Here is a 26,919-nt window from a genome sequence, read left to right on the forward strand (position 1 = left end):
TTCAGCAAAAGCCAAGGCAGCCAACAAAGCCACAGCCACCTTGGCTGTGCCTGGACTCTGCCTTTTGGGCAGCTCACCAGCCACTCCCCAGAAGCAGAGCATTCTGTCCTTTCTTTTTAAATCCACGTCATCATTTGATCATAATGGAAATCAATCTCCTCAAGTCACCACGCAAAGGCGTATCCATAGCAACCACAAGAGGAAGGACACAGAAATGATGCTCCAGTGGCTGCAGCAGAAAAAGGTAAGCCTGTTTCTCTTCCATTCATGCTATCCCACCATTCTCCCCCTTCACTCAAGCGCATCTTACCTGCAAATTCTATCACACTAAAGGGGATAACATAAAAGGCGAGTGTTAATAATCTATGCTATTATGTAAGGTTATATAGGTCTGTCTACTCCCATATGTGGCAGAAAAAAAATTCTCTTTTTCTGGTTGATGGAGACAATTCTCTTTTACATATTCACTGTCTCAGGTGACAGAATCTCTGCCTGCAATACCTGTCAAATCACTATCAGTTACTTGTCTTTCTAGTCGGATGCTACTCTCATTCAAGGATTTCAGAGTTTCCTACCTATTTGTAAAAGGCCAGTGGCAACACCGACCCCACTTCCCTGCCCACCCATGCCACAGTCGTGCTCACACACTGGCCAGGTAAGACTTGCTCTTAGCAGCCCGAGACTCTAGCCCCTCTAGGTCCAGAAAACTGGGGGCTGGGATTAAATTTCTGCCTTCTCTGGTGCCTAAGAGGAAGGAATGCCATTTCAGCAGAGGTAAGAGACTCATCAAATATAAACACTACTAAGCCTAAGTAATCCTCCATGCCTTGATTTCCCCTTGTGTAAAATAGAGACAACAACAATACCTTTCTAACAAAGTTGTGAAAATTACACGAGGATGCCTTTAAAGCATTTAGAAGAGCACCTGGTATGGAGCATCAATAAACATCAGCCATTATTATTATTATTATTATTATGAGAAAGAGGAAGGAGAGGCCTACAATGCAAGATTCAAGTTCAGATTCTCTTGAAGAGAATACCAGGTCTACTCTCTTTCCCTGCCTCTGGACAGTTATTTCAAGCTTCCCTTACTAATTTCAAGTCCTATTCCTATTTGAGCCCACACCAGCACCCGCTCTCCTCAGCAGATAATTCTGCTGAAAAAGAAAACTGAACCTGTTAGATAAGAATTCCTTTGCAAATTTAGATACATCTGCAACCATCATTGCCTCTTTCTTCCTATATTCTTTCTTCTGTCGTTCCTCTTTCAAAGAAAATGATGTCCCATTCTTTTCAGAGCCAACCCTTCCACCCTCCTCTGAGGACCTGATTTAGCAATCATATTTTTTTCTCCTACCTTCAACTGCACCCTATCTACTAGCTCTTATACAGGATCAGGTAACCTATGTTCAAGACTCTTCTAGGAAAAACTGTCTCTAGTCACTGCTACCTCTTCCACAAGATGCCACCATCTCCCTCCCTTCCTTCCCTGCCAAACTACTCAAAGTGAGTACACCCTCCCTGTCCTCCCTTCCCATCCACTCCTCAATCTGGCTCAACCTGGCTCCTGTCCCTACCACTTCTCGGAAGCTGCTCACACTCCAAAAGTAGAAGAGCCTTGGTGATCCAACAATCCAGTCTCAAGGCACATTTTCCAAGCTCGTCTTAACTTGACTTCCCTGTAGCAACTGAAGCTGCTGATCTTCCTGGAACATTTTCCTCTCCCAGCTCCCTGGACAACATTGTCTTACCTTGCACACCAATCCTTCTTGACTCCTCTGTCATCTTCAGCCTCCTATAAGCATAGCCAGGCTCATCCATTCCCGCAGCATCAACTCCCACTTACACCTACTGCCTCAGGCACAGATTCTCTTCAGAACCTCAGACCCACACTTCCACCTGTTTGCTAAGTGCCACGGACCCAAGTTCAACATAACTTAAAACACAGTTGGTAACTTCCCCCTCAAAAAATATTCTTTTTCTATATTCCCTTTTTAAAAAAAAAAAAAGATTTTCTTTCTTTTTTTTTTTTTTTTTTTTTTGAGAGACAGAGAGAGAGAGAGAGAATATGAATGAGCAGGGACAGAGGCAGACTCTTAAGCAGGCTCCATGCCCAGTGCAGAGCCTGAGGCAGGACTCAACACAGGGCTCTTGACTCAGGGCTCGATCGTGAGATCATGACTTGAGCCAAAATCAAGAGTCAGATGCTTAACTGACTGAGCCACCCAGGCACTCCTACATTCCCTCTTTACTACTGGCACCACCACTCACCCAAAACAGAAGACCAAGTCATCCTTAACAACTCCCTCTTTTGTTCTCAACAACCTGGTAATCATTATGTTAGGTTGACTGTCTCCACGGTTTCTCTCAGATTCATCCCCTTACCATCCCCACTAACCTAATCCTTACTTCAGTCTTAAGCCATGCCTATGTTATTACAAGAGTCTCCTACTAATGTCCCTGATCCAGATTCTCCCCTTTCGGTCTACTTCCTCAGTTAGCTTCCCAAAATAGAATCACATCATCTCCCTGCCCACAAAACTGAATCTTCTGAGCACAGCACTATAGACCATTAAAAACCTGGCATCATTACACCTAGTCTCATCAATAACCTCTCCTTTGATCCCAAAGTTCGTATATTCCAGCTACATGGATCTATTTACCTTCCCCCCTTTGCCTCTATAAATACTGCAAATGTCACCAAGGCCATTCTCTTTTCTCATCATTAAGGCTCAGCTCTATTATCATCTCTTTCCTGAAGACTCCCAATGTCTCCATGTAGAGCTAGCCATTCCCCCCTGTGCCCTCACACAGCACTTTGGACAGATCTCTATTACAACACCACGTTTTTATCAAAATATTGTCTCTCTTATCCCATCATGAATTCCTCCAGGGAAGGGAGTTTTTATTCATCTCAGTATCTTAAGCACTGAGCACAGAAGACATTTAATGTTAAATACAAGCCTGTACCAACACCAGGCTCTAGGGATATAAGCTGGCTCTGTCAACTTTCCCAGAGTAGGTTACCCTAAAAAGACCCCCACCATGGAGGAAATTAACAGTCATGCACACACAAACCCCAGCAGATGTGCTCTTTCCTCTCCAGATAGGAGCCTAAGAAACTAAAAATGTAGGGACAGCCCCAGGTCCTATGGAATTTGGCAATGACACTAATTCTCAATCTCACATGCTTCCACAGTAGGAGGACCACAGAGAGACCTCTAGGCTCTAGCGCAAGTGCAGATCTGGGAAAACAGCTTGAGTGAGGCTCTGCGGGTGACAAAGGTCTAGTATTTGCTTAAGAGAAACCCTCAGGGGATATGTAGGAGCTTCAAGAGGTCAGAATGGACACTCAATTTGGCCATCAGCCAAGTGCTACTGGTACTAGCCTGAACTTCAAAAAAAAAAAAAAAAAATGATATAAAGCCAAATCCAGAGTCTCCAGGATGGCAAGGACCCTAAGGTAGATTTCAATCAGTCAACCGCTCAGCACTTACCTCCTCAGGGATGTGGATCCAGTTCTCATTTCCCTTGGTATGGGACAGACACCCAAGTCCCCACAGTACCACCAGTAGCTGTAGACAGGCCAAGCAACCTGGGAATCCTCTACTACAATCCCTCTCAACCCATAACTCCAGGCAGCCACTAGCAATGACAGAGAAGGTAGAGTAAAACATAGAGTGGCAGTTGTCAATGGTAGTATGAGTCTCCTGAATCTTGAATTCTCTGTAACAACTTCTTCTCCTTTGTATCCTCCTGTCAGTCAGGCCCAACTTAACCAATTCTTCCTTAGTATTGCGTCCTGCATCCTTCTTTTCTCCTCCATTACCATTGTCGCCACTTTGGTCACCATTTAATAGCTTTGAGAATTAAGGCAAGGCATTTTCCCCCTTTGGCGCCTCATCTGTAAAGCAGGATAACAGCTGCTCTGCCCACCTCACAGGACTATTAAATAAAATGGGATCATGCCGGTGGAAGGTTCTGTAATCTGTAAAATCTTATACACAAATATAAGGCATTCCTCTATCATCAACATAAATCCTCTACTACTAGGATGTGAAGTATATTTGGCTCCCTGCCTCTCTCCTTCTCCATTTCCAACCACATCATATATCACATTAACACGATGATGCACTCTAAAATATTTTGTCCATATACTCACCTGCCCCAAATCTTTCACTGACATACCATTTCTTACTTAACCAAACAATCTTGGCTCTGACATATGCAGCGTCATCTCTGCACCACTGGCAGCTGCTTAGGATGCTTTCCCTAGTCTTGCAAGCCCCACCCAGCCTTCAAAGGCTAGCCAAAACCTCACTAGACTCCATGCAGAAAGACTAAATTTAAAAGAGGGATTTGAGGGGCATCTGGGTGGCTCAGTCGGCTGAGCGTCCGACTTCGGCTCAGGTCATGATCTCGCGGTTCGTGAGCTCGAGCCCTGCATCAGGCTCTGTGCTACCAAACAGCTCAGAGCCTGGAGCCTGCTTTGGATTCTGGGCCTCCCTCTCTCTCTCTCCCCCTCCCCTACTCATGCTCTGTCTCTCTCTGTCTCTCAAAAATAAATAAATGTTAAAAAAAAAAATAAAAGAGGGATTTGAAACAATGACATGGAAGAATTAAGGATTATTCAGCAGAGAAAATTTGGGAGGACAACCATCATCTAATACTTTAAGAGTAACCTTTTTAAAGGGGGACTGTACTTTTTCTGTTCAATTCTAAAAAATAACCTAGTACCAACAGGATGGAAGTTGCAGAGATGTATTTCAGTTAGTTGAAAAAGTTCCTTATTAAGCTATCTCAGGATGAAATGTAGTAAATTCCCATTAGAAAATATTCAAGTCCAAACTGGCCATTTGGGAAGGATATTTTAGATGGACTTCAACTATCACAAAGGTTACTGAACTTGAATCACAAGCATTTTAGATCTGAAAGGAACCTTACTGCTCTTCTAGTCCAGCCTCCTATTTTACAGACCTGGACAGGTGAAGGGGCTCATTCAAGGCAGCAAAGTTTATGTTACAAAGCAGGAAGCAGAACATGGTCTCTAAATTTCAATCCAGTGATCAACACCCTTGCTATTCAAAGTGTGGTCCGTAGAGCAGCAGCAGCAGCATCACCTGGGAACTTGTTAGAAATGCAGAAACAGGGGCACCTGGGTGGCTCAGTCGGTTAAGTGTGGGACCTTCAATCATGACTCAGGTCATGATCTCATGGTTCAGTCTGTGAGATCCAGCCCCAAGTCAGGCTCTGTGCTGACAGTGTGGAGCCCGCTCGAGATTCTCTCTCCCTCTCTCCTTGCTCCTCCCCTGCTTGTGCGTGCTTAATAATAATAATAATAATAATAATAATAATAATGGAAAGAAAAGAAAGAAATGGAGAGCCCCCCGGAATCTGTTTTTAACAAGACCTGCAAGTCTATGAGCCATTAAAGTTTGAAAAGCACTGACCTACACAGTCCCTTCCAAACCCTGATTTTCTAATTCTGGAACTGCACTTCCTAAACTATCTCAGATGTTAAACAGAGTTAGCACCCAAGAAAAACAGCATTTCCCATTCAAATCTGGGAAAGTCTCCATACCATACTTTCAGTGATCTTGTTAGCACACTGAAGGCTCTGAAATATTCCAGAGAAAACTTTAACCATGAAGTTTCAAAACATATTTGAGCACATAATGCCTTAAAAGAAAAACGTTATAGTAATTTCCTTTAATATCCCAGTGGCTGAGGCTTTGGCAGTACACCGGGTAAAGAATGTCTATCTTGACCTCATCGCTCTTTGACTCTCAGTACCTTAAGCACACTGGATTAGTAAGTGGTCAACATGGGCTTGCTGTTCTCATCACTGCAATACATGAGGGGAAGCTTCTAAATCATTGCCTCTTTAAAAACGGCGGAGTTCCTGTGTGTGTGATTTACCTGTAGTTCTGCCTAAAGACAAGAGGAATGTGCAAGATGACTTCTCAAGAGTCATGCAGCCAGTTAAGGCGGACCCCAGCAGTGGGAGGCACAGATACAACAAACCCATATCCACGCCCCCACGTTTCAGTCCTCTACGGTTTTTTTGTTTTTCTTTTGACACAAACTTCTCAACCATGTGCCCACAAGGAAACCTGTAGCTCGGAATGGGCTCAGGGGTGCCTCAGACACTCCCAGGAAAGGAGGGGGGCCCTCGCCGCTGCGGAGGAATTAGGAGGCAACACCACTCCGACCCCGGAGAACACCACCAGACTGAAGAGTGCAGGTGGGTCGGACAGGCCCAGACTCAGGCAGGCGCCCACCCCGCCGCGGCCCATCCCTACCGTCCCCGCTCCGCACACCGGGTTCCATGCCGCGCCCCAGTCCAGCACCCGGCCCCCCGTCCACCGCCGGGAACCTAGCGAACACGCGGAGGGCTGCGGCGGAGACGGTTGGCAGGGTGGCCGCCTCCGTACCTGTCCTGTCAGGGGCTCCGCGCCCGGCTCCGGCCCCACCACCGGCGACCGACGCCCAAGTCCTTGCCGGGCGCGCCCCGCCCGCCCCGCCCGCGTGGGCTGCCCGACGCGCCGCCCGAGCCCTCGAGGCCCGCCCCACACCCTCTCGCCCCAGAGGCCCAGAGTCGCTCGGGGTTCAGGGAACACGCTACTCTTCCCCGAAAACCAGCCAGGGTTAAAAACTGCGCGCTGAGCGCAGCCGAGGAGACCTCGGTCAGGCACAAAGCTGGACACCTGGAGCGAAATATGCGCGTGCGCACTGTGCCTGGGAAGCCAACGAGGACCACAGGAGAGAGGAGCCTCTAAGCCTGCGCCCTCTGCCGGCCGAGGGGAGACAGCGCACCGGGACTGGACGACTCGTTGCCCTAGGCAAATGGCTCCCCAGGGGTCATTCGCTAAGCTTTTGAGTGCTAAACTGCTAATTAAAACATTAGTGGCAAGCCATATCTCATCAGTTAGCTTGAGGAAAAAAATAAATTTTGCTGCTACTCAGTGTTATCCATATGGGGATACAGGCATTCTTATGCCCTTGTTTTTTTTTTTTTCCCCACAAGTTTATTCATTTATTCTGAGAGAGAGACAGAGAGAGAGAGAGAGAGAGAGAGATCTCGAGCTGAGGAAGGGGCAGAGAGAGAGGGAGAAGATAACAAGCAGGCTCATGAAACGAACCTCGAGACCACGACCTGAGCCGAAACGAAGAATCAGACGCTCAACTGAGCCAACCAGGCACCCCCCTCGTGCCCTTATGATGGGAATGTAAAATAATGCCAATGTACATAATGGCATTTTGGTTCTTTTAATTTAGAAAGAAAAAAAATTAAAAGGACAAACTCCTTGACCCAATGTAGCCACTTTTTTTTTAAAGCATTACTTAAAAAAAAATTTGTTGTTGTTGTTATTAATGTTTATTTTTGAGAGAAAGAGAGAGCGCAAGACGGAGAGGGGCAGATAGAGAGGGAGACACAGAATCCGAAGCAGAGTCTGAGCTGTCAGCACAGAGCCCTAAGAGGGGATGGAACCCACAAACCGGGAGATCATGACCTGAGCCGAAGTCAGAAGCTTAACGGACTGAACCACCCAGGTGCCTCCAATGTAACCACTTCTAATAGTGTAGCCAAAGAAATGAAATAATAGGACAAGTGTTCAAAGATACTTGTTCAAGGATGTTGGGAGAGCCAGGATTTGATAGATGGAGGGTTTGAATTCTAACTGCAATTTGTGGGCTGTGTGAGATCTTAGGTGAGTTACTTAACTCCTTCCATGTCCCTGTTTCCTCACTTGTAAAATGAGAATGTTAATAATAGTATCTATATTATTAGGTTGTTAGAAGATTAAATGAATCCATGTAAAAAGCCTGAATGATAACTATTGTTTCATTTATCTCAGTTAATCTAAGAGTGAAAACAACCTGGGGTGCCTGGCTGTCTCAGTAGAGCACTTGATTTGTGGTCTCAGGGTCATGTGTTTACACCCCACATTGGGGTGTAAAGATCAAATCAATATAAACAGTATGCACTGAAAAACCTCCCTTCAAACTTAGTTCTCATCCACTCCTTCCCCCTGCCCACTACAGGTAACCCTTGTTTTTATAGTTTCTTGCTTATCCATTAAATGTTTTATGCAAATACAAACAAATAAGAATACATAGTCTTACTCCTCCCATTTCTTATGCAAAAGGTAGCATGCTATATATACTTGTACCTTGGTTTCTTTACCTAATATATCCTGGAGATCTTTCTAAATCAGTAAATAGAGATCTTCCTTATTCATTTTTTTCAGCTGCATAGTACTCTATTGCCTGGATATACATAATTTATGAACCAGCCTCTTCTGGGGGGGATACTTTATTTCCAGTCTTTTGCCAGTTGCAAACAAGACTACAGTGAATCACCTTGTACACATGACACTCCGTATGTGAGTAGGTATATACAGATAGGATAAATCTGGATCAAATAATAAGTGCATCTGTAATTTTAGTAGAAATGGCCTCCATTCCCTTCAATTAAAGAGAAATGGCATATGAAAATAAATTTAAAAGGCACTGTATGCACATACTTTTTCTTGTGGTAACACATACATAAATTTTACCCTTTTAACCTTTTTTTTTTTTTTTTTTTTTGAGAAAGAGAGAGTACAAGTGGAGGAGGGGCAGAGGGAGACAGAATCTTAAGCAGACTCTGTGCTCCTCGTGGAGCCTGATGAGGAGCTGGATCTCACAACCATGAGATCATGACCTAAGCTGAAATGAAGAGTCGGATGCTCATTTTAGCCATTTTTAAGCATACAGTTCAATGGAACTAAGTACACTTACATTATTCTGCAACTGTAGGAGCCAAGGGCAGTCTACCCCAAAATGTGTCACTTTGGCATGCAGCTTATTTCAAGCTAAAAATAATCAAGGCCCAAAAGAGGAAGAAACTTTCACCTCCCACCTAACTGCTTAAAAGAACTTAAATAGAGGACCCTCTTCAGGAAGAGAGCTCTCACCATAGATAACTACATTATAATATTAACTAGGGGTGGTAAATAGGGAGGAACCTAGCACTGCCTGTTTGATCAAAGTCTCTTCTATGTCCCTTATCTCTCTCTTTTTTTTTTAATGTTTATTTATTTTGAGGGAGAGATGCAGAGTGTGAGTACGGGGGAGGGGCAGAGAGAGAGGGAGACTCAGAATTTTTCTCCTATTAATCTGTCCCACGTCAATTTAATTCTTAGATCAGCTAGAATACTTTTGAAGTGTAAAGGAAAACCAGCACAACCATCACCACTATCCAAACTCAGAAGTAAAAATGAAGAAACAGGACCAAATCAAACTCAAAAGCTTCTGCACAACAAAAGAAATAATTAACAAAATGAAATGGCAGCCTACAGAATGGGAGAAAATTTTTGCAAACCATATATCGAATAAAGGGTTAATATCCAAAATATACGAAGAACTAACACAACAACAAAAACAATATGACTAAAGAATTTCTAGAAGAACTAAATAGAAAATTTTCCAGAGAGGGCAATAAAAGTGACCAACAGGCACATGAAAAGTTGTTCCAAATCACTAATCACCAGGGAAATAAAAATAAACACCACAATGAGGTATCACTTCTTATCTGTTAAAGAAAATGCTATCATTAAGAAGACAAGAGACAATAGGTGCTGGTGAGGATGAGGTGAAAATGGAAGCCTTATAAAACCTGTTGGGGGGAATGTAAATTAGTCTAACCACGGTGAAAACAATATGGAGTTTCCTTAAAAAATTAAAAACAGATCTACTGTATGGCCCAGCAATTCTACTTCTGAGTATATACCCAAAGAAAATGAAAACAGGTTTTCAACAAGATATATGTACACCCATGTTTATCCCAACATTACTCACAATAGCCAAAATAATATGGAAACACCCAAACATCCATCAATGGATGAATGGATTACTATACGTATGTGTGTGTGTATATATATATATATATATATATATATATATATGTATTATACATATACAGATATGTGTAGGTATATATCTAGATAGATAGATAGATAGATAGATAGATAATTAAATATTATTGAGCCATGAGAAAAAAAGGATCTCTTGCCATTTGTGGCAACACGGATGGACCTTAAGTACATTGTGCTAAGTGAGATAAGTCAGATGAAGAAAGACAAATATAGTATGATATCATTTATATGGGCAATCTAAAAAAGTCAAACTTGTGAAAAAAACAAAGTAAAATGGTGGTTACTACAAGATGGAGGATAGGAAGGATAAGATCAATGGTGTTTAAGGATATAAACTTGTAATGAGTAGAAAACAAGTCATAGAAGTCTGATGCATGGTGTGATGGACATAGACAATAATACTGTACTGTAATGATGTGATAAATATTGCTTCAATGCAGTCATATTACATATATAAATGTATCAAAGTAACACACTGTACACATTAAACTTATAAAATTTAACGTGTCAGATTTATCAAATAAATAAATAGAAATACAGGAGACATATATATCCTCAGATTCAGGAAACCCAAGGGATTCCCACCAGAACAAACAAAAAGAAATACACATCTGGATTAAAAGTAGTGAAACTGCAGAAAAGCAATGACAATAATAAAACCATAAAAGGAGCAACACAGAAAAGGCATTTCCTACAAAGTACTGTTAGATTAATATCTGATTTCTCATAGCAGCAATGAAAGCCAGGAGACAAAGAAATTATGCTCAGCGAGATAAAAGACAATACTTGTCGGCTTATAATTCCTTAGCCAGCAAAATGATCCCTCAAAAATGGTGAAATAAAGACATTTTCAAGCAAATAAAACTGAGACGGTTCTTTGGATCCCATATGAGCTTTTTATTGCTGCATAACCAATTACTACACTCAGCGGCTTGAAAGAACACGGGTACTGTCTGTTTCTGTGGATGAGGAGTCTGGGTACAGATTAGCTGGATCCTTTATTCAGGGTCTCACCAGGCGGAAATCACCATGTACTGCAGGGCTGCAATCTCATCTGGGCTCCGGGTGCTCTTCCAGACTCACTGGGTATTGGCAGAATTCAGTTCCCGAGGAATGGCCCTCTCCACAATGTGGCAATTTATTTCTTCATGGTAAACAGGAGAGTCTTTCTGGCTTCTGGGAAAACCTAAACACTTTTAGAGGGCTCACCTGATTAGGACAGGCCCACCCAATTTCAAATAGGCAGGTTGAAATTTTTTGACTAACCACTAAAGGACATAAATAGATTGCATACTTTCAAAACAAGAGAGGGAATCCACAAATGGAAAAATCATTGCACTGTACTCTAAGAGGCTCCAACCAGCCTTCTTTCCCTCCCTCACTCAGGGTCATACTCAGATCACAGTCTGGTGGCCCTCTCAGCTTCTCCCAGCTTCCTTCCCATTTTCTCTTGCAGCCGTTTCCCATAATAGGTTTCTTGAACATTCAATCCTAACTTGGCAACTGCTTCTCAGATGACGTCCATGGATTAACACAAATCCCCAATTCATTGTATAAAATGAATAATACATCCATGACAGCAAAACCAGACAATGGCAATATAGGCAAAGAAAAGTACAGGCCAGGGGCACCTGGCTGGCTGAGCCGGAAGAGTGTGCAACTCTTCCTCTTGGAGCAGTGAGTTCAAGCCCAACGTTGAGTGCAGAGATTGCTTAAATAAAAGTTTAAGAAGAAAAGTATAGGTCAATCTCATTTATGAACACAGTACAAAGTGCTAAACAATAATGAGCATGTTCAATTTAGCAATGTCTATACAACACTGCGACCAGAAATGCTAGGTGGGGCTTACTGGGTTTACTTCAGAAATACAGGGTCGGTTTAACGCTAGAATATCTATGAGGGTCTCCTAGAAAAAGAAACAAAAATTAGAATACTTGAAAGGGAAGAAGTAAAACTTATTTTTCCTAGATGGGGTGATTTTCTATGTAGAAAAACCAAAAGCACCTACAGAGAACTCATTAAAATTAGACAACTTTTCCAAGTCGTTTGATAGACAATCAGCACACAAAGGTTAAAGAGCCCCATTTACAATAGTGTCAAAATTAAGGTACCTGAATTAAATATAGTAAAACTGGTGCAAGATTTTATGGATAAAATTATTGAAAATTTGGTAAAGATATTAAAGAGAGTTAAATAGATAGGAGTATACTTGTCCAAGGTTAGGAAAACTGGACATCATAGATGGAATGCAACCACAAAAAGTATTCATGTATGTGTGTGAAATTTGAAGAGCCGATCCCCAAATTTATACAGATGAACCAAGACCTGAGGGAAAAAACAATTGGCTCCCACCACCAGAATTCACTGATCTGAATGCTTGGCTCATCACCCAGGAGCAGCTGGTTTAACGGAAATGTGGAATGATCATCTGCAGGCTCAGTTACAGTACCAGTTGAGAGACAACACTCTGTGAAGTCAGACTGCTATCCTACAGGATGTGGTATATGCTTTAATCAAGATGGCATTGTGTGGTGCTGTCTCCCCCAGAGTCAGCAAGTACATGGGTAGAAACTAAGCAATACAGGTGGAAGTTTCCCTTCTTCCAGCACCCCTAATCCCCACTGGAAGGAGTTTTACCCCCCCCCCCCCGGTCACCACAACGTGGGACTCTGTAGATTTGGAGATCCCAGTATCCAAGGAATGAACACTTCCATTAGAGAACTGGCAGTAAAGTAGAAGCTAAAACTGTCCCCTGGCTAATCTGAGCCCTCATGCCACTGAGGCAACAGGAAAAGGACGTGATTGCTATACTAGACAAGGTGATTGATGCTTGGAGCCAACAAACAAAAGGCAGGATCAGAGTAGGGGCTGGGAATCAGGGAGGACGGCAAAGTTAGGGCTGGGGGCACGGGGGATCAGTCCATCTTGTCCAGGTTTGTTAGCTGGACCGTGGCATTCCAGAGCCTTTGGGCCGCTTGAGGATCCTGAGCAGCTTTCGCGGGAAGAATTATCCTACAGGAACTGCTAAAATATTTTCCAGAAATGCCATCCAGCTCCTTTGCCAAGCTCAGGTAGAGGACTGGGACTGCGCCTTGTCTGACATCCTGTAGAGACATGGGGGAAGAGAAGGAGTCATGCCAAGCTGACTTTAGCCTACTGGGGACACACAGAAGCAGAGCCCTGACCCACCCACTTCAGGCTAGCCAGCTCCTCCCCTACCCACCTTACAGAAGAAGCTGAAGAGCCAAAAGAGGAAGCGGTATGACCAAGAAAAATGCTTCATGATACTTGTGTACACTATACCCGGGTCCACAGAGTTCACAGTCACACCTGAAAGGACGAGACACAAGTAGAGCATGGGAAGAAAGAGTTAAGTGTGTTTCTCCAGTATGCAATAATGCAAAGATCCTACCAGGTCTGTGGGCAGATGTAACCAGAGGCTTGGGGTGGTGTCCAGGAAGTCGGTCCTCTGGAACTTACACGAATGGTAGTGTTCAAGCCAGTAAGGAGACATAAGTATTTGAAAGCATTGGGTGAACTTTAGGAGGAACATAACGGATGGTGTTGGTATTGGAAAATACTGAGAGGAAAGGGATGTTAGGAGTGATAAGAGAGTTGGAAAGATTGAAAGGGAGATGTGAAGACAGACTTGAGTGAAATACAGGCTGCATAGATGAAAAATGGCAGAGATTAACAGCTGGGTTGGGGGACACTAGCCAGAACATATTGGGATGAGATGTGGACTGTTGGGAGGTGGTGTTGGGAATGGAGGAATAAGGGGGTTTCACAGGCAATTACCTGTCCCTTGAAGTCTCCGGGCAAGCTCCCCAGTGAAGGAGGTCAAGAGCAGTTTGCTGCAGTCATAATTCTGGTTAAAGATCAAGGGTTTACCAGCCCCTGTCAGATGTTCCTCATCAACATACCCATGTGCATGCCGAAAGGAAGACACATTCACCACCCGGGCTGATCCTGCCCGCTGTAGGGCCCCTGGGTAGAAAGAGAACCACACTCATTCGATCCAAGTTCTGGAGTGAACTCCCATGCCCACTCCCCAACCTACCTCTCCAGGTGACTCCAAGAGAGCAGGGACCATCCAGGATTTTCAGGATAGGGTCACTGCCCACCCCCCACATTCCCCAGGCTAGGCACAGGACAGCTTAATGTGAACTGAGACTCATTTTCATTAGCTACTTTCCTAATGTTTTTCCTCCTCTTTCATTGTAGAGTTTGGACTTCTGCCTTGTTTTTCTTCCACTTGCCAGCTGAAGCTAATTTAATGGATCCTTATTTATGTTTTACCTCATTGGTGGCCAAGAGGGAAAAGGAGAGACTGGAGACATCATGTAACCTGTCTTTCACATATTTGTCACCCAAATGTTCGTTAGGTCTCTGGATCGTGGCAGACACCAAGATAGGTGCTAAGGACATAAGGGTGCTAGGTTGAGTGGGGAAAGAAATGTGTATAGAGACACTTGGGAAAGTGTTAAAAAAACAAACAAACAAACCACTATCTTCCAAAGTAAAAAAATAAATAAATAAATACAATAAATAGTACAAATTAAATCTTAAAAAAAAAAAGTGGGTGGGGGGCACCTGAGTGGCTCAGTCAGTTGAGTGTCCCACTCTTGATTTCAGCTCAGGTCATGATCTCATGGTTCATGAGATCGAGCCCCACATCAGGCTATGCACTGACAGAACGGAGTCTGCTTGGGATTGTCTCTCTCCCTCTCTCTCTGCCCCTCCCCCTTTCAAAATAAATACATAAACATTAAAAAAAATGTTAAGTGCCTTACTATATATATATGTATATATATATATACACACATATATATATATACATATATATATATATATATATATAGTCTGGATTCTATAAAATACTAAAAATAGTAGTTGTCACATATGAGTTTACAGTGTTCAAAATGCTAAAACTATTTTGATCCCTACATTTAAATTAAGAATCACAAATGAAAAATTGAGCAGGTGGTATTTAGCCAAAATTTTGCTGGAAAAAAGAATTATTCTTAAAGAGAACAGACCCCAAACTTTTAGGCATAGTGACATAAAGACTAAAGGGGCTCACAGCCTAACTGGAGACCGATCATCTGGAACAATGTCAATGCAGGAACAGAGATGTGTACAAGGGCTAAGGGAGCCCCATAAATGGGAGGCTGCTGGGGGAGGTGAAGGACAAGATTCACAGCACGGGCAGTATCTGTGCTCAGTCTTGGTGGATGAACTAAATAAAGTTAGTCAGGGTAAAAGAGTGGGAGAGGACAGTGCAGATAGAGGCAACTACATGTGCAAAAAGCACAGCTGGAGGGGGGGAAAAGTGCGGACCAAGAGCTACAGATTGTCTGCTAGAGAGAAAAGTGTGGATTAAGGAAGGGCAAAAGGCGAGGCTCTCAGTCTGCAGGGGGTCTGTAAGTGGAGATAAGGGGTTTAGAGTCTCTCCTGTAAAGGATAGAGTACCTTCCTTCCAAGGATTTTAAGCAAGTAATATGGTGAAAAGTGTTCTAGAAGTGGCAAGAAGAAGAATAGATAAGAGAAGAAGAAGAGAAAAGACAGTTTAAGAACCTACTACTAAGCAAGGTGCAGCCAGGGTGTTAGAATTTTTGCAAAGGAGACAAAACATTCCTACTTGCAAACCCATACAGTTTTGCCTTGTGCTTGTTCACTTTCCATTTGTGGCTAATTTAATCAGCCACTAAAGAGCCCATGAGATCCTGGCAACACAAACTGCCTCCCAAGAGGCAAACGGGTAGCTGATTTTCAAGGAGAAGAGGAGAGGGTTTTTGGGGTTTTTTTGTTTGTTTGTTTTTAATGTTTATTCAGTTTTTGAGAGAGAGACAGAGAGTGAGTGGGGGAGGGCAGAGAGAGAGGGAGACACAGAATCCAAAGCAGGGTCCAGGCTCTGAACTCCCAGCTGCCAGCACAGAGCCCAAAGCAAGTCTTGAACTCACAAACTGAGTGATCAAGACCTGAGCCAAAGTTGGCTGCTTAACCGACTGAGCCACCCAGGCGCCCCTGAGAGGAGAGTTTTTGAAATGTCATCCCTTTTGTACGCTTTCAGTTTTATGTTTTGGACACATATTACCTAACCCCCAAAATTGATTTTATTTTAAAGAGGGTGCAATCCAGGAGAAAATGTTAGGAAGAAAGTGCCCACCGCTCACTCTGCCCCAGCTTCCCCAGCAAGAACCCAAACCTCCTTAAAGTAGAAAAGATTCAAAAATCAGAAAGTCAAAGGACTTGGGTCCAAGACAGTGATGTGTTCTGTCTAGATTCCTGGGAGATATTGAGCTATTTGAGAGCAGGAAGTAGGCATTCTTGGTGTCTATATTCCTAGTGGTCTAGTGCCACCCTTAAGAAGCTCTTGTCGAGATGACTGACTCTACTGGTTTACCTAGAACTCAGAGCTGGGGGAAAGAGAGGTGGATCTTATATCCCCTTGCTGGTTATATTTTGGCCTGACCGATTTTAGTACCAGCCTCCCAGTCCTGACTTAGGTCAGGCGGGTTGCCCTGCTGTGTGCATCAAAAAGCTTACTGTGTCATCACTCGGTGAACAGCTGAGGCCAAGGGAAAGGAAGTAGCCATTGGAAACAGTAAGCTATGAAAATGCCAGGGGAATGAGAAGTGAGGGCAGCACAGAAGGTAGGCAGCCATCCTTCCTTACCTCGGAGTAGATTTGTAAGCAGAAAGGGCCCAACATAGTTGGTGGCAAAGGTGAGATCAAGGCCCTCTTGGGTAAGTGTCTTGGGAAATCCTGGGAGGAAATGAGAACATAGGTAGTGGGTGATGGAGGGATACAGACCTAGGGCATATATTGGCATTCAGTAGAAACTCCACAGGAACATGTACGTGCAAGGATGGGGGCTATTACTCAAGGTAGGCTTTTTAGGATCACGTACGAATTAAAGTTATTCAGCAGGGTGCACCAGTTAGGTTTGGGGGTGCCTGTTTTAGGGTCCCTGAACTGGAAAGGAGGCTCCTGCAATGTGTCTGGGGGCAGCAGTTCAAGGCATGTACCACAGGTTCCAGCATTGTTAACCAGCAGATGTATCTCAGGACACTCCTGCAGAAGCCACCGGGAAAAGCTACGGATGGAGGCCATAGAGCTCAAGTCCACCTGGCCAAGCAGGAGGCAGTTGTTCTTCGAGGCTACTTGGATCTCAGCCAGGGCTTGCTGTCCACACTCCCAGTTACGGCAGGCAAGGATCACCCGGGCCCCACGGCGGGCCAGCTCCTGGGACACGGCCTTCCCAATACCTGTAGAAGGGCAGTTTCAGAGTAGGCTAGTCTGGGGTGTGACTAAAGTGCGTGCTGGCCCTCTGGCCAGCCTCACTGGGGCTACTGGGGGACTGGACTGAGACGCCAAATGAGGTGGCAGGATGAGAAGGGCACTCACCACTGTTGGCTCCAGTCACCACCGCTGTCTTCCCAGTCAAGTCTGTGGAGCAGTGCTGGAGGTCCCAAAGATGAGACTTATGCCAAGGCCACATACACAGTCTATGCAGGAGGACCAGAATGAGCAGGACAGAGCCAGGGCTCCAGACAAGGGTGCTGAGTAGAGACCACTGCAACATTGCAAAAACTTGCTGACCTGCTACCAGAAGTGTTGTGCCGAAGTGAAGGTAAGTTGGGGAGGAGCTAGTCAAAGCTGAGTGGGGTTGAGCAGTCAGGCTGGTGTGCTGTCCAGGACACAAAATTTAAAGAGGCAGTTACTCTCTGATTTGTTCAAGCAACCTGTTTGAAACTGAGAGTGAACTCCACCTTCAACTGAGTGCCTTAGTCACTTGATTGCCTCGCTGCTATCCTTGGCCTAGAGTCAGTGTTCTCCTGTGTAGGCTCATAGTTGTCTACAAGTGAAACTTGGACTTCCACCCTAAGGTGAATTTATGAGCTCCAGAACTGGAGAAGCAAAATATCAAATTTCTCCCGTCTTTAATCACGGTGTGCTTAAGCAGGGCTGTCCCCTCAGTCCCCTACTGCAAAGAGACTCTTAAGTTCGTCCAGTTGAAGCAGACCCGACCTGTAGCCCTTATGTCTATTCCTTTGTAGAGAGGGAGATGGTTCTCCAGAATGCCTCTGCTGGGGAGCAACCTTGGCCCTAATGCAGGGTCTCCTAAGGGTGGAAATGGGGTTATTCCCTGGACCCAGTGTTCCACATCCTTCCAGGCCGTCAGGACAACTGTTCCTGAGTAAGCACCCTTGGAAGAAACTGACAGACATCAGGCCAACTCTTAAAGCAACTGAGGTGTTTATTCTGGCAAGTAGAAAGAAGGAAAGTACTGGCTGAGCTTCAGGACCCAGAATGGGTCAGGTCCTTGGAGAGGAGTGGCCACACTTTGGGTGTTGAGTTCTTCGTTAGCTGTCTCATGGTCACCTGAGGCTTTGGGGCACCAGTCTGGATGGGGTGCTGCTGGATGGGAAGAGAGATGCTGCCTTCTGTGTCTGCCTGCTGGGGTACTGCAGATCTGAGCAGCACCTGGGTGGTTGGGTTCCACAAGCTCACACCAGGAGCCAGCTTCACTGCCTCAGGCAGCAACATGGGCTTCCACATCACCTGGGACGTGGCCTCGAGGACTCGGGATGCCGTCTGAGGCCTCCTGTGTGGATCCTGACCCTCCAGGTCCCTGGGATGAAGGCCATGCAGAGGTACGTGGCAGCGGCCTACCCACATCTCGCCCAGCAACTCGGCCGCCCCCTCCCAGCCACTGGGCCACTTGGCACCTGGCCACTGTTTAGGGCTGGGGCTCCGGGCCAGATCCTGGAGGGTTGGGTGGGTGGCAAGAAAGCGAAGCCCAGGGCTGGGAAAGGCCGACTTTGACCCAAAGCCTGGCGGCGGTGGGCCTAAGCTCAAAGAGGGGGATTGGAGAGCAGGGCCCGGGCCCAAGACACGGAAAGGAGCACTAGGCGAGAGAGAAAAGAAAACTGTCGGGGAGACGCGGACACTGGGGCCCGGTGCTAGGGGTCTGGCCCGAGCCTCCGTCTTCCCGCCCCTCTTGCTCCCGCGGTAGGCTTCCAGCGGGCGCGCCTCGAAGTCTGGAACCAGAACCTCAGCCAGCGGGCGCACCCAGTGGCGCGGCAGCCGCGCGGGGTCCAGGCGCGCCCGGGCCATGCGTCCCACCCTGTAGTGACGCGCGCCCCGCAGCGCGTCCGCGCACCTAGGCTCCTGTGGCTCGAATGAGGAGGAGGGGCCGTCCATGCGGGGCACTTTCTCCTTCTTGAGCTTCAGCCAGTCCCCAGCCGCGTGCGGCTGGGCGGTGCAATGATAGAGGTCCTCCAGCGAGAACTGGGAGCTGCGGGGCGGTACCCTCTGGGCTGATGCCTGGGTGCTGGCTACCTGGGACAGATCCGGAAAAGGTGGGGGACTGCCGTCGAGAGCCATCTCCACCGACAGCTGGCTGCTCGAGTTCAAGGATCCAGCCGAAGACTGATGGTCTCCGGCCTGGACGTCCAGTTCCTCTAAAAGGCCCTCGGTCCCTGTCTCCTGAAACAGCTCTGGGGTAGGTGGGGGGCCCGGAGTGACTCGCAGCTCTGGAGAAGGCTCCCAAGATTCCATCTGCTCCTGAGAGCCTCTCGCCGTCCACGATCTTCCTAAAGAGATCTGGTCCACGCTCCCTCGGTCCTAGGGATATACACCGAGGTTAGGGGTGGAGGGTGGATAGTGACACATTGGAAAGGGGAGAGAGGAACTAAGGGTGGAGGAATCCAGAGAGGCCGTGAGGAGAAGGAAGACGCAGCGGCGGCGGCGAGGCACAGAGTAGGGGGATGAGGGGCGGAGGGAGCTGGGGGCTGTGCTTACTTCGCCTTGGAAGATCTCCTCCAGCCCCACAGAGGCGGGCGCTTGCAGCACGGGCACTGATCCCTGAGCCCAGGCATCCGTCGCGCATGCCAAAGGTTCCTCGTCCTCGCCCCACGTGGGGTCCTCGGCCACTGCAGATTCTCCGTCGTCCCTGGCCAGGAAGCGCCACTCGGTGATCTGCAACATCGCCTCCCGGGCCTGACTGATGGTGAATGGAATGCACTACGGAGGCGAGAGAGGGTCTTAGCCCAGTTTGGGGGGGGCGGGGTGGAGATGGTCTGGAGAACCCCCATCCAGACCCACCTGCTGGGTCAGGTAGACTTTGAAGGCAGAGTCCATTACTCGCGTCATCAGATCAGCCAAGATGTCCCCCACAACATCCTCTCCCTCCTCGAGGGCCGTGAACGCCATCCATTCCGCTTCCGTGAGCCGCCCAGGCACGATGTCCACCTGTGGTACCTGAACCGTAGGCGGTCGCGCTTTTTCCGCCTTGGATCGGGTCACCCCGCGGTCCCGGATCTGCCTCTGTGAGGAAAGAACGGGGCAATCAGGGCAGGAAACCTGGAAAAGTGGAATGGGGACGCAGCTATAGGCTAGGAAGAAGCTTTCTCAAGTTGTCCAGTAGGAAGGAAAAGCCTTTTGAGAGGAACAGGCAGTCCACTAAGAGCCTACGATGTGTCAGATGCATTTTTAGATGTTTGACCTAGCTAATTTAATTTTCTTAACAGCTCACTAAATCCATTTTACAAAGAAACTGAAACAACACAAATTAACCATCACTTGCTTGACATTACAGAGTATACCCAAACTATATATAGCTCTAAGGCCACAGTCCCTGCTATTGGCACTAGTTCAAAAGGTTCAAAGTCCTTGAGAGTTCAAAGAACTTAACGAGTCAATAAATGGTTAGTGCTCTTTAGAGCCTCCTCCCTCCCCTAAATCAACTTAGATCCTCATTTCACAATATACATCTAAATAAACTCCAGATGAATTAAAGGATACACACATGCAAATGAAATAAAAATATAAGCAAAAAATTAAATGTAGGAAAAAATAGGTTAAATTGTCATACAATTTCCGGGCGAGAAAGACCTACCGAAGCATAAAAGCTATGTAAGAAATAATAAATAGCTATATATATGTATATGTATATATATATATATATATATATATGCAAATTTTTTCCTGTACATATTTTAAAACACTCCTAAGTACAAGCTGACAGTAGTTACCATTTACTGGCACTTAAATGTTTCATTTACATACAATCGACTCAAGCCTTACATTTTTAGACTACATGCTATTTTTTTATCCTCATTTTGCAGAATTTGCCCAGATTACACAGCAAGAAAGTAGTGGAGTCATAATTCATATGAGGTCTGTCTGCCCCTAGAACCTGACTTTATCCTGCTTTCTAAAAGTGCAATAAATATAAGAAAGGATAAATATTCCCAAGTATACTAAAAACTCATATAAAAATAATAAAAAGCCTAAGACCCCAAGGATAAGCAAAGGACATAACATTTCACAAAAGTGGAACTGCAAATGACTAACAAACATTTGAAAAGGTGTCCAACCTTCCTTCCTTTAAGGCATATTCTGAAGTGAAAATCACAATATATCCTTCAATACTCTCTGAGCTGTCATTTACAATAGCATAATATTTAAAACACTTAAACATATTTAAAACATATGTGTAACAAAAAGAATATATGGTTAATTGTGTGCCCTCTATATTATGGAATATTATGCAATGATTAAAGATAATCTTGAGGAAGAATTTACAATGGCACATGAAAATACTTATGATGTAATGATACATGATAGAAACAGGGTATAAAATGACATATCAATATCATCTCAGTTGTATAAACCATTATGTGTGAAAGAAAAGGAAAACACCAAAACTGTAACAGTGGATATGTTTATTTCCTGTGCTCTTCTCTATTTTATAAGTTCTCTGTACTATAATGAGGCTTTATCCTTTTATAATCAAGAAAACGCCATGTAAAAAGAAAAAGATTGGTTCCATAAATTCATTTTAGGGACATAAGAAATTTATAAGCAGATTCTTGGGAACCTCCTCACTTTCCTTCAAGTCTCTCTGAACCTGGTTCTTTCCAAAATGTACCTCTAAATGTAATCTTCCCAAATCTTTGCCTCCTCACCCCAACCTTATTGCTTCATACCAGATGTCCTCCCAAATTCATTCTCCCCCAAATCTGGTGTTTCCTAAACCTTACACTGAACCTCAAAATCCCTTAAGTGTCATTTCCCTTTTCTGCTGGTGAAAACAGCCCTGGTGGCAAACCCAGGGAATAACCCACAGCCCAGACCAGGCTTGGCCAGAGCAGGGCACGTAGGGTCCGGAGAGGAGAGTCTGTTTCTTGTATTTACCCTCCCAGTGTTTCATGGGTGGCACCGGTGATGGCGACCGTGCCTAGACATGGCCTGACCAGAGGGGCTAGAAATATTATAGCACAAAACCTCCTCAAATCTGTTTTATTTAAAGTTTCCTTGGCTTTTAAACAATTTGACTTAAAAAAAAATTTTTTTAATGTTTTATTTATTTTTGAGAGAGAGAGAGACAGAGCACGAGCGGGGGAGGAGCAGAGAGAGAGAGGGAGACACAATGTGAAACAGGCTCCAGGCTCTGAGCTGTCAACACAGAGCCCGACGCGGGGCTCAAACTCACAAACCCTGAGATCATGACCTGAGCAAAAGCCGGGCGCTCAACTGACTGAGCCACCCAGGCGCCCCATAAACAATTTGACTTTTAAGTGCAGCCTCAGAGTTGTTTAATCCATTTCTTTCTCTTAAAAATCCTTGAAAGGGAGTTTATTTAGCAACACCTCTCCCCAATGCCTGACCAATTCTGGTTTATCCATTTGAATGGGTACCTCAATATAAGAGACTTATTACATGCATTAGCTGCTTCCAAAAAGCCCTGTTCTTGGGTTCTGCACCACCCATTTGACTTTTTCCTTCAGGTTCCGACTGTGGCAGAGCGTGTTAGCGAGCGTGGTGGAGATGTAGATTTTCTGCCCGAGACCGACGTGGCATCCTTGGTCACCACCAACGCTCCCATGGTGGGCCGGCGCCGACTAGCGCGGAGCCTACCCGATGCATGGTTCCCGCCACCGACCTTAAAGGCCGATTCCGGTGCTCCAGCGCACCCCCAGCCGAGCTGAAGCTCACCGAGCCTTCGTGAGCCATCGCCGCAGCGGTCGCTCCAACCCCGGGGTTTCAAGCAGCTTCCCAGCCTTGCTGCCGCCGCTCCTGCCTAACCGTCGCCCTAGCAACGGCGCCTAGCACGGAGAGGCTCACCCCTCGCAGGCCGATTCGCCCCGCCCACAGTTGCCCTGGCAACCGCGCCGCGCTCTGTACGTTTGGGTTGCTCGGCCCCGCCTATTGGCCGTGCGTACGTGCGTCGTCTCTATGGTGGCGGTGGATTCGCAGGGACCTCAAGATTCCGCAGTCAGGCAAGCCGACCTGCGGGTGTGAACTCTGACCCTCGCCGGGAGCTTCAGGGTGCCAGCTGAAGGAAGAGGGGTGCGGTGGCTACCCTGCCTCACCCCGCCTTCGCTCGGGCGCTTGGGGCCATCGGGTCCTGTGCCATCACCATTCCTCCTCTGGGATTTCCCCATCGCCCCATGACTCAGCCCTAGGGTTCCCTTTTCCCGCTCCCCAAGACCTCCCCGCTCCGGACTCTCCTATCGCCATCCTCGGGTTCCCCATCACATCCTTACCCACTCCCAGTGGTCTTTAGTGCCTCATGACAGCACCCCCCATTCCTCCCGCTGTAATCACCGCTGTCTACTGTTCGCAGCGCGCCTGTGATTCGAGCCTCTCTTCACTAGGATGTTCCGCCGGGAGCGCTCCATTCCCCTTAGAGGTTCGGCCGCTGCACTGTGCAACAACCTCAGTGTGCTGCAGCTGCCCTCCCGCAACCTCACACATTTTGGGGTAGTCCATGGACCCAGCGCCCAGCTTGTCAGCGCTGCCCCTGAAGGTGTGCCCTTGGCCCAGCGCCAGCTCCACGCTAAGGAGGGAGCCGGAGTGAGCCCTCCGCTTATCACCCAGGTGAGTGGTGTTGCTGAACCCGGTCCTAAGCTCTGTCCTTCCTCTCCAAACCTCAAGGAATAGGCCTTCCCTAACCCTCTGATTTAACGCTCTTCTGAGTCCTCCTGTCCTCTGCTCTGACCACTTCTTCCGACTGGGCCACTTCCCTCTAGGTCCATTGGTGTGTCCTCCCTTTCCGAGTGTTGCTGGTACTCACCTCACATCGAGGAATACAGGTAAGAAGAGGCGCTTCCTACCCTCCCCCAGTAGAGTTTTCTCAACTCCTCCCCAAAGCCCCTAGACCCTTCCCTACTTGTCTCTAAATGCTTACAAACTTTTCACATGTTTAGCTCATTCTTCCTCGGTTCTCATCTTCCTTTCTCCCATCTTTTCCAGTTCCCAAGTGCCATCTCCAATACCTTCCCCTCTACTAGCTGTATGACCTTCGACAATTTAGTTAACTTACCAGAGCCTCAGTGTCCTCCTCTGTAAAATGGGAATAAAAACTGCCTGCCTTCCAGAGTTGTTTTGAGGATTAAATGGGCTAAGGCCTGACATGAATATGTGAAGTACACAGCTCAGCAAAGGTCAGCTGGATTGTGCCCCCATCCTTGCTTCTTGTCTTGCAGATGTACGAGTCAGATGGCTCTGTCATGGTCTACTGGCACGCACTGGACTCTGGAGATGCATCGCCAGGTACCTGCAGGACTTGAGTGCCATCAGGGTAGGGAGTGTTGGGTGGGGCTGGAGGTGCTATTTCTAATTGTTTTCCCCTTTCATACTCAGTACAGGCTGTGTTTGCCCGAGGGATTGCTGCCAGTGGCCACTTCATCTGTGTGGGTGAGGGAGCCAAAGGCAGGAAATTGGGGGGTGCTGGAGTATAGGGGTGTGGGCTCTGGCCAGGAAGATGCTGAAGGTTTGAGGGAATTTTTGAGGGTTAGAGGGAAGGATGGGATCGAAGGAAGCCCCTAGAGACTCCAGAAAAGCATGGAGGGCTTCAGAGGGGCAGGGTAGGAGAGAACAATGGTGGTCACTGGAGGAGCAGAGCTGTTGGGGCCCCGTGTCGGGGGGTTGTTATGAAGGTTTATGGGATGGCGGGAGTGCTACGTGTGGTGGTTGGACACTGGGGAGGATCAGGAAGCCATCAGTGGGGCACTGGTTCCGCAGGAACATGGTCGGGCCGGATACTGGTGTTTGACATCCCAGCCAAGGGTCCCAACATTGTACTGAGCGAAGAGCTGGCTGGACACCAGACACCAGTCACAGACATTGCCACCGAACCTGCCCAGGGACAGGTGAGTGGATTCCCCCTACCAATTCCAAGGAGCCTGGGAGCCTTCCCATTTTGGGAGGCAGGACACCCGGGTTTAAGTCTTGACTCTGTCACTAAGCAGCTGGATGGCTTTGGGCAAATTGCTGCACTTTCCTAGGCTTCAGCAACCTTAAGTCCAGTGATGAAGCCTGACTTTCCATTTACGTGGCATTTAGTAGTTCATGAACACTTTTCAATACTAGTGTGGATTGAGGAGTTGGGACAGATGTTTTCTAAGATGCTTTCCAAGTCTGACACATGCAGCTTCCTTTTCTGGACTTGGGCAAGTCCTACCTATTCAGACCCACCCCCAGTGCCACTCTCTCTGGGAAGCCATCCCCCTATTTCCGTTCTCACTGATCTCCCTTGGCAGAACCCTGAATCGGTACTACTCTCAAAGACAACTCTTGTCTCCCTAATTGGATTGCAAACCTCTTGAGAGCAGGGGATGTATCTTCTAATTCATATGCTCCACCGCACCTGACCCACAGCTGGGCCCATGGGCTATGTTGGCTGCCTGGAGTTGGGGGTTCTCAAGAGGTCTGGACTCTAGTCATGACTGTGACTGGCTCCCTGCAGGACCTCCAGAAGGTTGTAACACTATGGGCTCAGTTTTACTATCCTTCCAGGGAAGACAGTTATATCCCTCTCCTAACACATGGTTTGTCGGGGGTCAGGGGGAGTGAGGCTCTAAGGAAAGCAAAGAAAGCTTTTTATGCATCCTGGGGGAACCCTCCATTCAGCCCAGGAGAGCTGCATGTCTTGCCCTTACCCTAGAGAGACAAAGATGCAAATGCTGTGTCCCCTCCCCTCCTGCTCTGTATACAGGACCCAGCAGGGGGAAAGGGAAGGACTGATCCTGCTTTTCTCCTTAGGACTGTGTGGCTGACATGGTGACGGCAGATGACTCAGGCTTGCTGTGTGTCTGGCGGTCAGGGCCCGAATTCAAATTATTGACCCGAATTCCAGGATTTGGGTAGGTGAGGTGGAAGGAGACTGATGCCTTCCTGAGGGGTCCAAGGAAATTAAAGTGGGTTATCACCCTTGCAGGGTCCCATGCCCTTCCGTGCAGCTGTGGCATGGGACAGTAGCAGCAGGCTACGGGGATGGGCAGGTGCGTCTGTATGAGGCCGGCACAGGAACTCTGCATGTCCAGATCAGCGCCCATGCCCGGGCCATCTGCGCCCTGGACCTGGCTTCCGAGGCGGGCAAGGTCAGTCTCCTTCTTCATCCCTCCATACCCTGTTCCTGGTGCTGGGGATGTTGAGAGAAAGTCCACAGACTTGTCTGCTGCTCAGTGTAGCCCTCTCCCTGGGTATCTGGACCAGGCACCCCAGCCTATCCTGGTCCCCTGTCGGCATGTGCCAATGCCCACTCAGCCCACCACCTTTTCTATAGCTTCTCTCTGCAGCCGAAGACACCTTTGTACACATCTGGAAACTGAGCAGGAGCCCAGAGAGTGGCTACACTGAGGTGTGTGTGGTGGCAGGAGTGGAGAGGGGGGCCCAAGCCTGAGGCAGCAGGCCCTGAGCAGCCCTCTTCTCCCCCAGGTGGAACACTGTCATGGTGAGTGTGTGCCTGACACCCAGGTGTGTGGTGCCCGATTCTGTGACCCCTCGGGGAGCTCCTTTGCTGTGACTGGCTATGACCTCGCTGAGATCCTGAGATTCAGCAGCGTGTGAGAGAAGAGCAGTCCTCCTTTCTCCCTGTGGTGTTTATAAAGTACCCCTCCTCCCAGCCCTTGTCTGATTACTCAGTATCACAGTTATACTTCACAACTCCTGGTCAACTAAGCTCCAGGGATGAGGGGATGGG

General features: G+C 46.9%; 4 protein-coding genes across 12 annotated transcripts in view; 1 reads left to right on the top strand and 3 right to left on the bottom strand.

Annotated features, from left to right (window-relative positions):
* DCTN1 (dynactin subunit 1) overlaps window positions 1–6,561 on the bottom strand; it is a 30,677-nt gene extending 24,116 nt beyond the window's left edge. For all 3 annotated transcript variants that reach the window (XM_053200796.1, XM_053200795.1, XM_027072148.2), the window contains exon 1: window positions 6,435–6,561. The gene's annotated coding sequence lies outside the window, so the exon portion shown is untranslated. The remainder of the gene's footprint in view (window positions 1–6,434) is intronic.
* Window positions 1–26,841, top strand: WDR54 (WD repeat domain 54). 6 transcript variants are annotated; one of them, XM_015087045.3, is made up of 11 exons: window positions 3–244; window positions 22,721–23,282; window positions 23,591–23,813; window positions 23,966–24,028; window positions 24,422–24,488; window positions 24,579–24,632; window positions 24,960–25,087; window positions 25,980–26,080; window positions 26,155–26,317; window positions 26,503–26,577; window positions 26,655–26,841. In XM_015087045.3, exons 3-11 carry the CDS (start codon window positions 23,592–23,594, stop codon window positions 26,784–26,786), a joined length of 1,005 nt encoding a protein of 334 aa, XP_014942531.1. In that variant the 5' UTR covers window positions 3–244; window positions 22,721–23,282; window position 23,591; the 3' UTR covers window positions 26,787–26,841. The 6 variants fall into 6 exon arrangements, with proteins under 6 accessions (XP_053056786.1, XP_014942531.1, XP_014942530.1 ...); XM_015087044.3 differs by having other exon boundaries at window positions 22,721–23,261; XM_027072166.2 differs by having other exon boundaries at window positions 22,721–23,228.
* Window positions 10,794–18,032, bottom strand: LOC106988586 (retinol dehydrogenase 12). Of its 2 annotated transcripts, XM_015087046.3 has the most exons (6): window positions 17,331–18,032; window positions 16,952–17,191; window positions 16,599–16,688; window positions 13,719–13,907; window positions 13,144–13,250; window positions 10,794–13,024 (listed from the first exon to the last, which is right to left on the bottom strand). In XM_015087046.3, the coding sequence occupies exons 1-6, from the start codon at window positions 17,506–17,508 to the stop codon at window positions 12,836–12,838; spliced, it is 993 nt and encodes a 330-aa protein (XP_014942532.1). In that variant the 5' UTR covers window positions 17,509–18,032; the 3' UTR covers window positions 10,794–12,835. The 2 variants fall into 2 exon arrangements, with proteins under 2 accessions (XP_014942532.1, XP_026927969.1); XM_027072168.2 differs by lacking the exon at window positions 16,599–16,688.
* Window positions 18,166–23,571, bottom strand: CA3H2orf81 (chromosome A3 C2orf81 homolog). The gene is made up of 4 exons (XM_027072161.2): window positions 22,929–23,571; window positions 20,034–20,255; window positions 19,731–19,952; window positions 18,166–19,553 (listed from the first exon to the last, which is right to left on the bottom strand). Exons 1-4 carry the CDS (start codon window positions 22,944–22,946, stop codon window positions 18,225–18,227), a joined length of 1,791 nt encoding a protein of 596 aa, XP_026927962.1. The 5' UTR covers window positions 22,947–23,571; the 3' UTR covers window positions 18,166–18,224.
* Window positions 26,842–26,919: the final 78 nt, after the last annotated feature.

Source organism: Acinonyx jubatus, chromosome A3 (assembly GCF_027475565.1).
Source record: "Acinonyx jubatus isolate Ajub_Pintada_27869175 chromosome A3, VMU_Ajub_asm_v1.0, whole genome shotgun sequence".
Taxonomy (NCBI): Eukaryota; Metazoa; Chordata; class Mammalia; order Carnivora; family Felidae; genus Acinonyx; species Acinonyx jubatus.

Coding starts and splice junctions, on each gene's coding strand:
- LOC106988586 (XM_015087046.3), bottom strand. CDS start 17,508: ATGTTGCAGTGGTCTCTACTCAGCACCCTTGTCTGGAGCCCTGGCTCT. Junction 13,908..16,598: donor GCTTACAAATCTACTCCGAG/GTAAGGAAGGAT, acceptor CTTTCTACCCAG/GGGCCCTACAGCGGGCAGGA. Junction 13,025..13,143: donor TCTTCAGCTTCTTCTGTAAG/GTGGGTAGGGGA, acceptor ATGTCTCTACAG/GATGTCAGACAAGGCGCAGT.
- CA3H2orf81 (XM_027072161.2), bottom strand. Junction 19,953..20,033: donor AAGTCTACCTGACCCAGCAG/GTGGGTCTGGAT, acceptor TCGCCTCCGTAG/TGCATTCCATTCACCATCAG. Junction 19,554..19,730: donor AGGAGATCTTCCAAGGCGAA/GTAAGCACAGCC, acceptor GTATATCCCTAG/GACCGAGGGAGCGTGGACCA.
- WDR54 (XM_015087043.3), top strand. CDS start 23,169: ATGGTGGCGGTGGATTCGCAGGGACCTCAAGATTCCGCAGTCAG. Junction 24,029..24,421: donor CCTCACATCGAGGAATACAG/GTAAGAAGAGGC, acceptor CTTGTCTTGCAG/ATGTACGAGTCAGATGGCTC. Junction 26,081..26,154: donor ACCCGAATTCCAGGATTTGG/GTAGGTGAGGTG, acceptor TCACCCTTGCAG/GGTCCCATGCCCTTCCGTGC.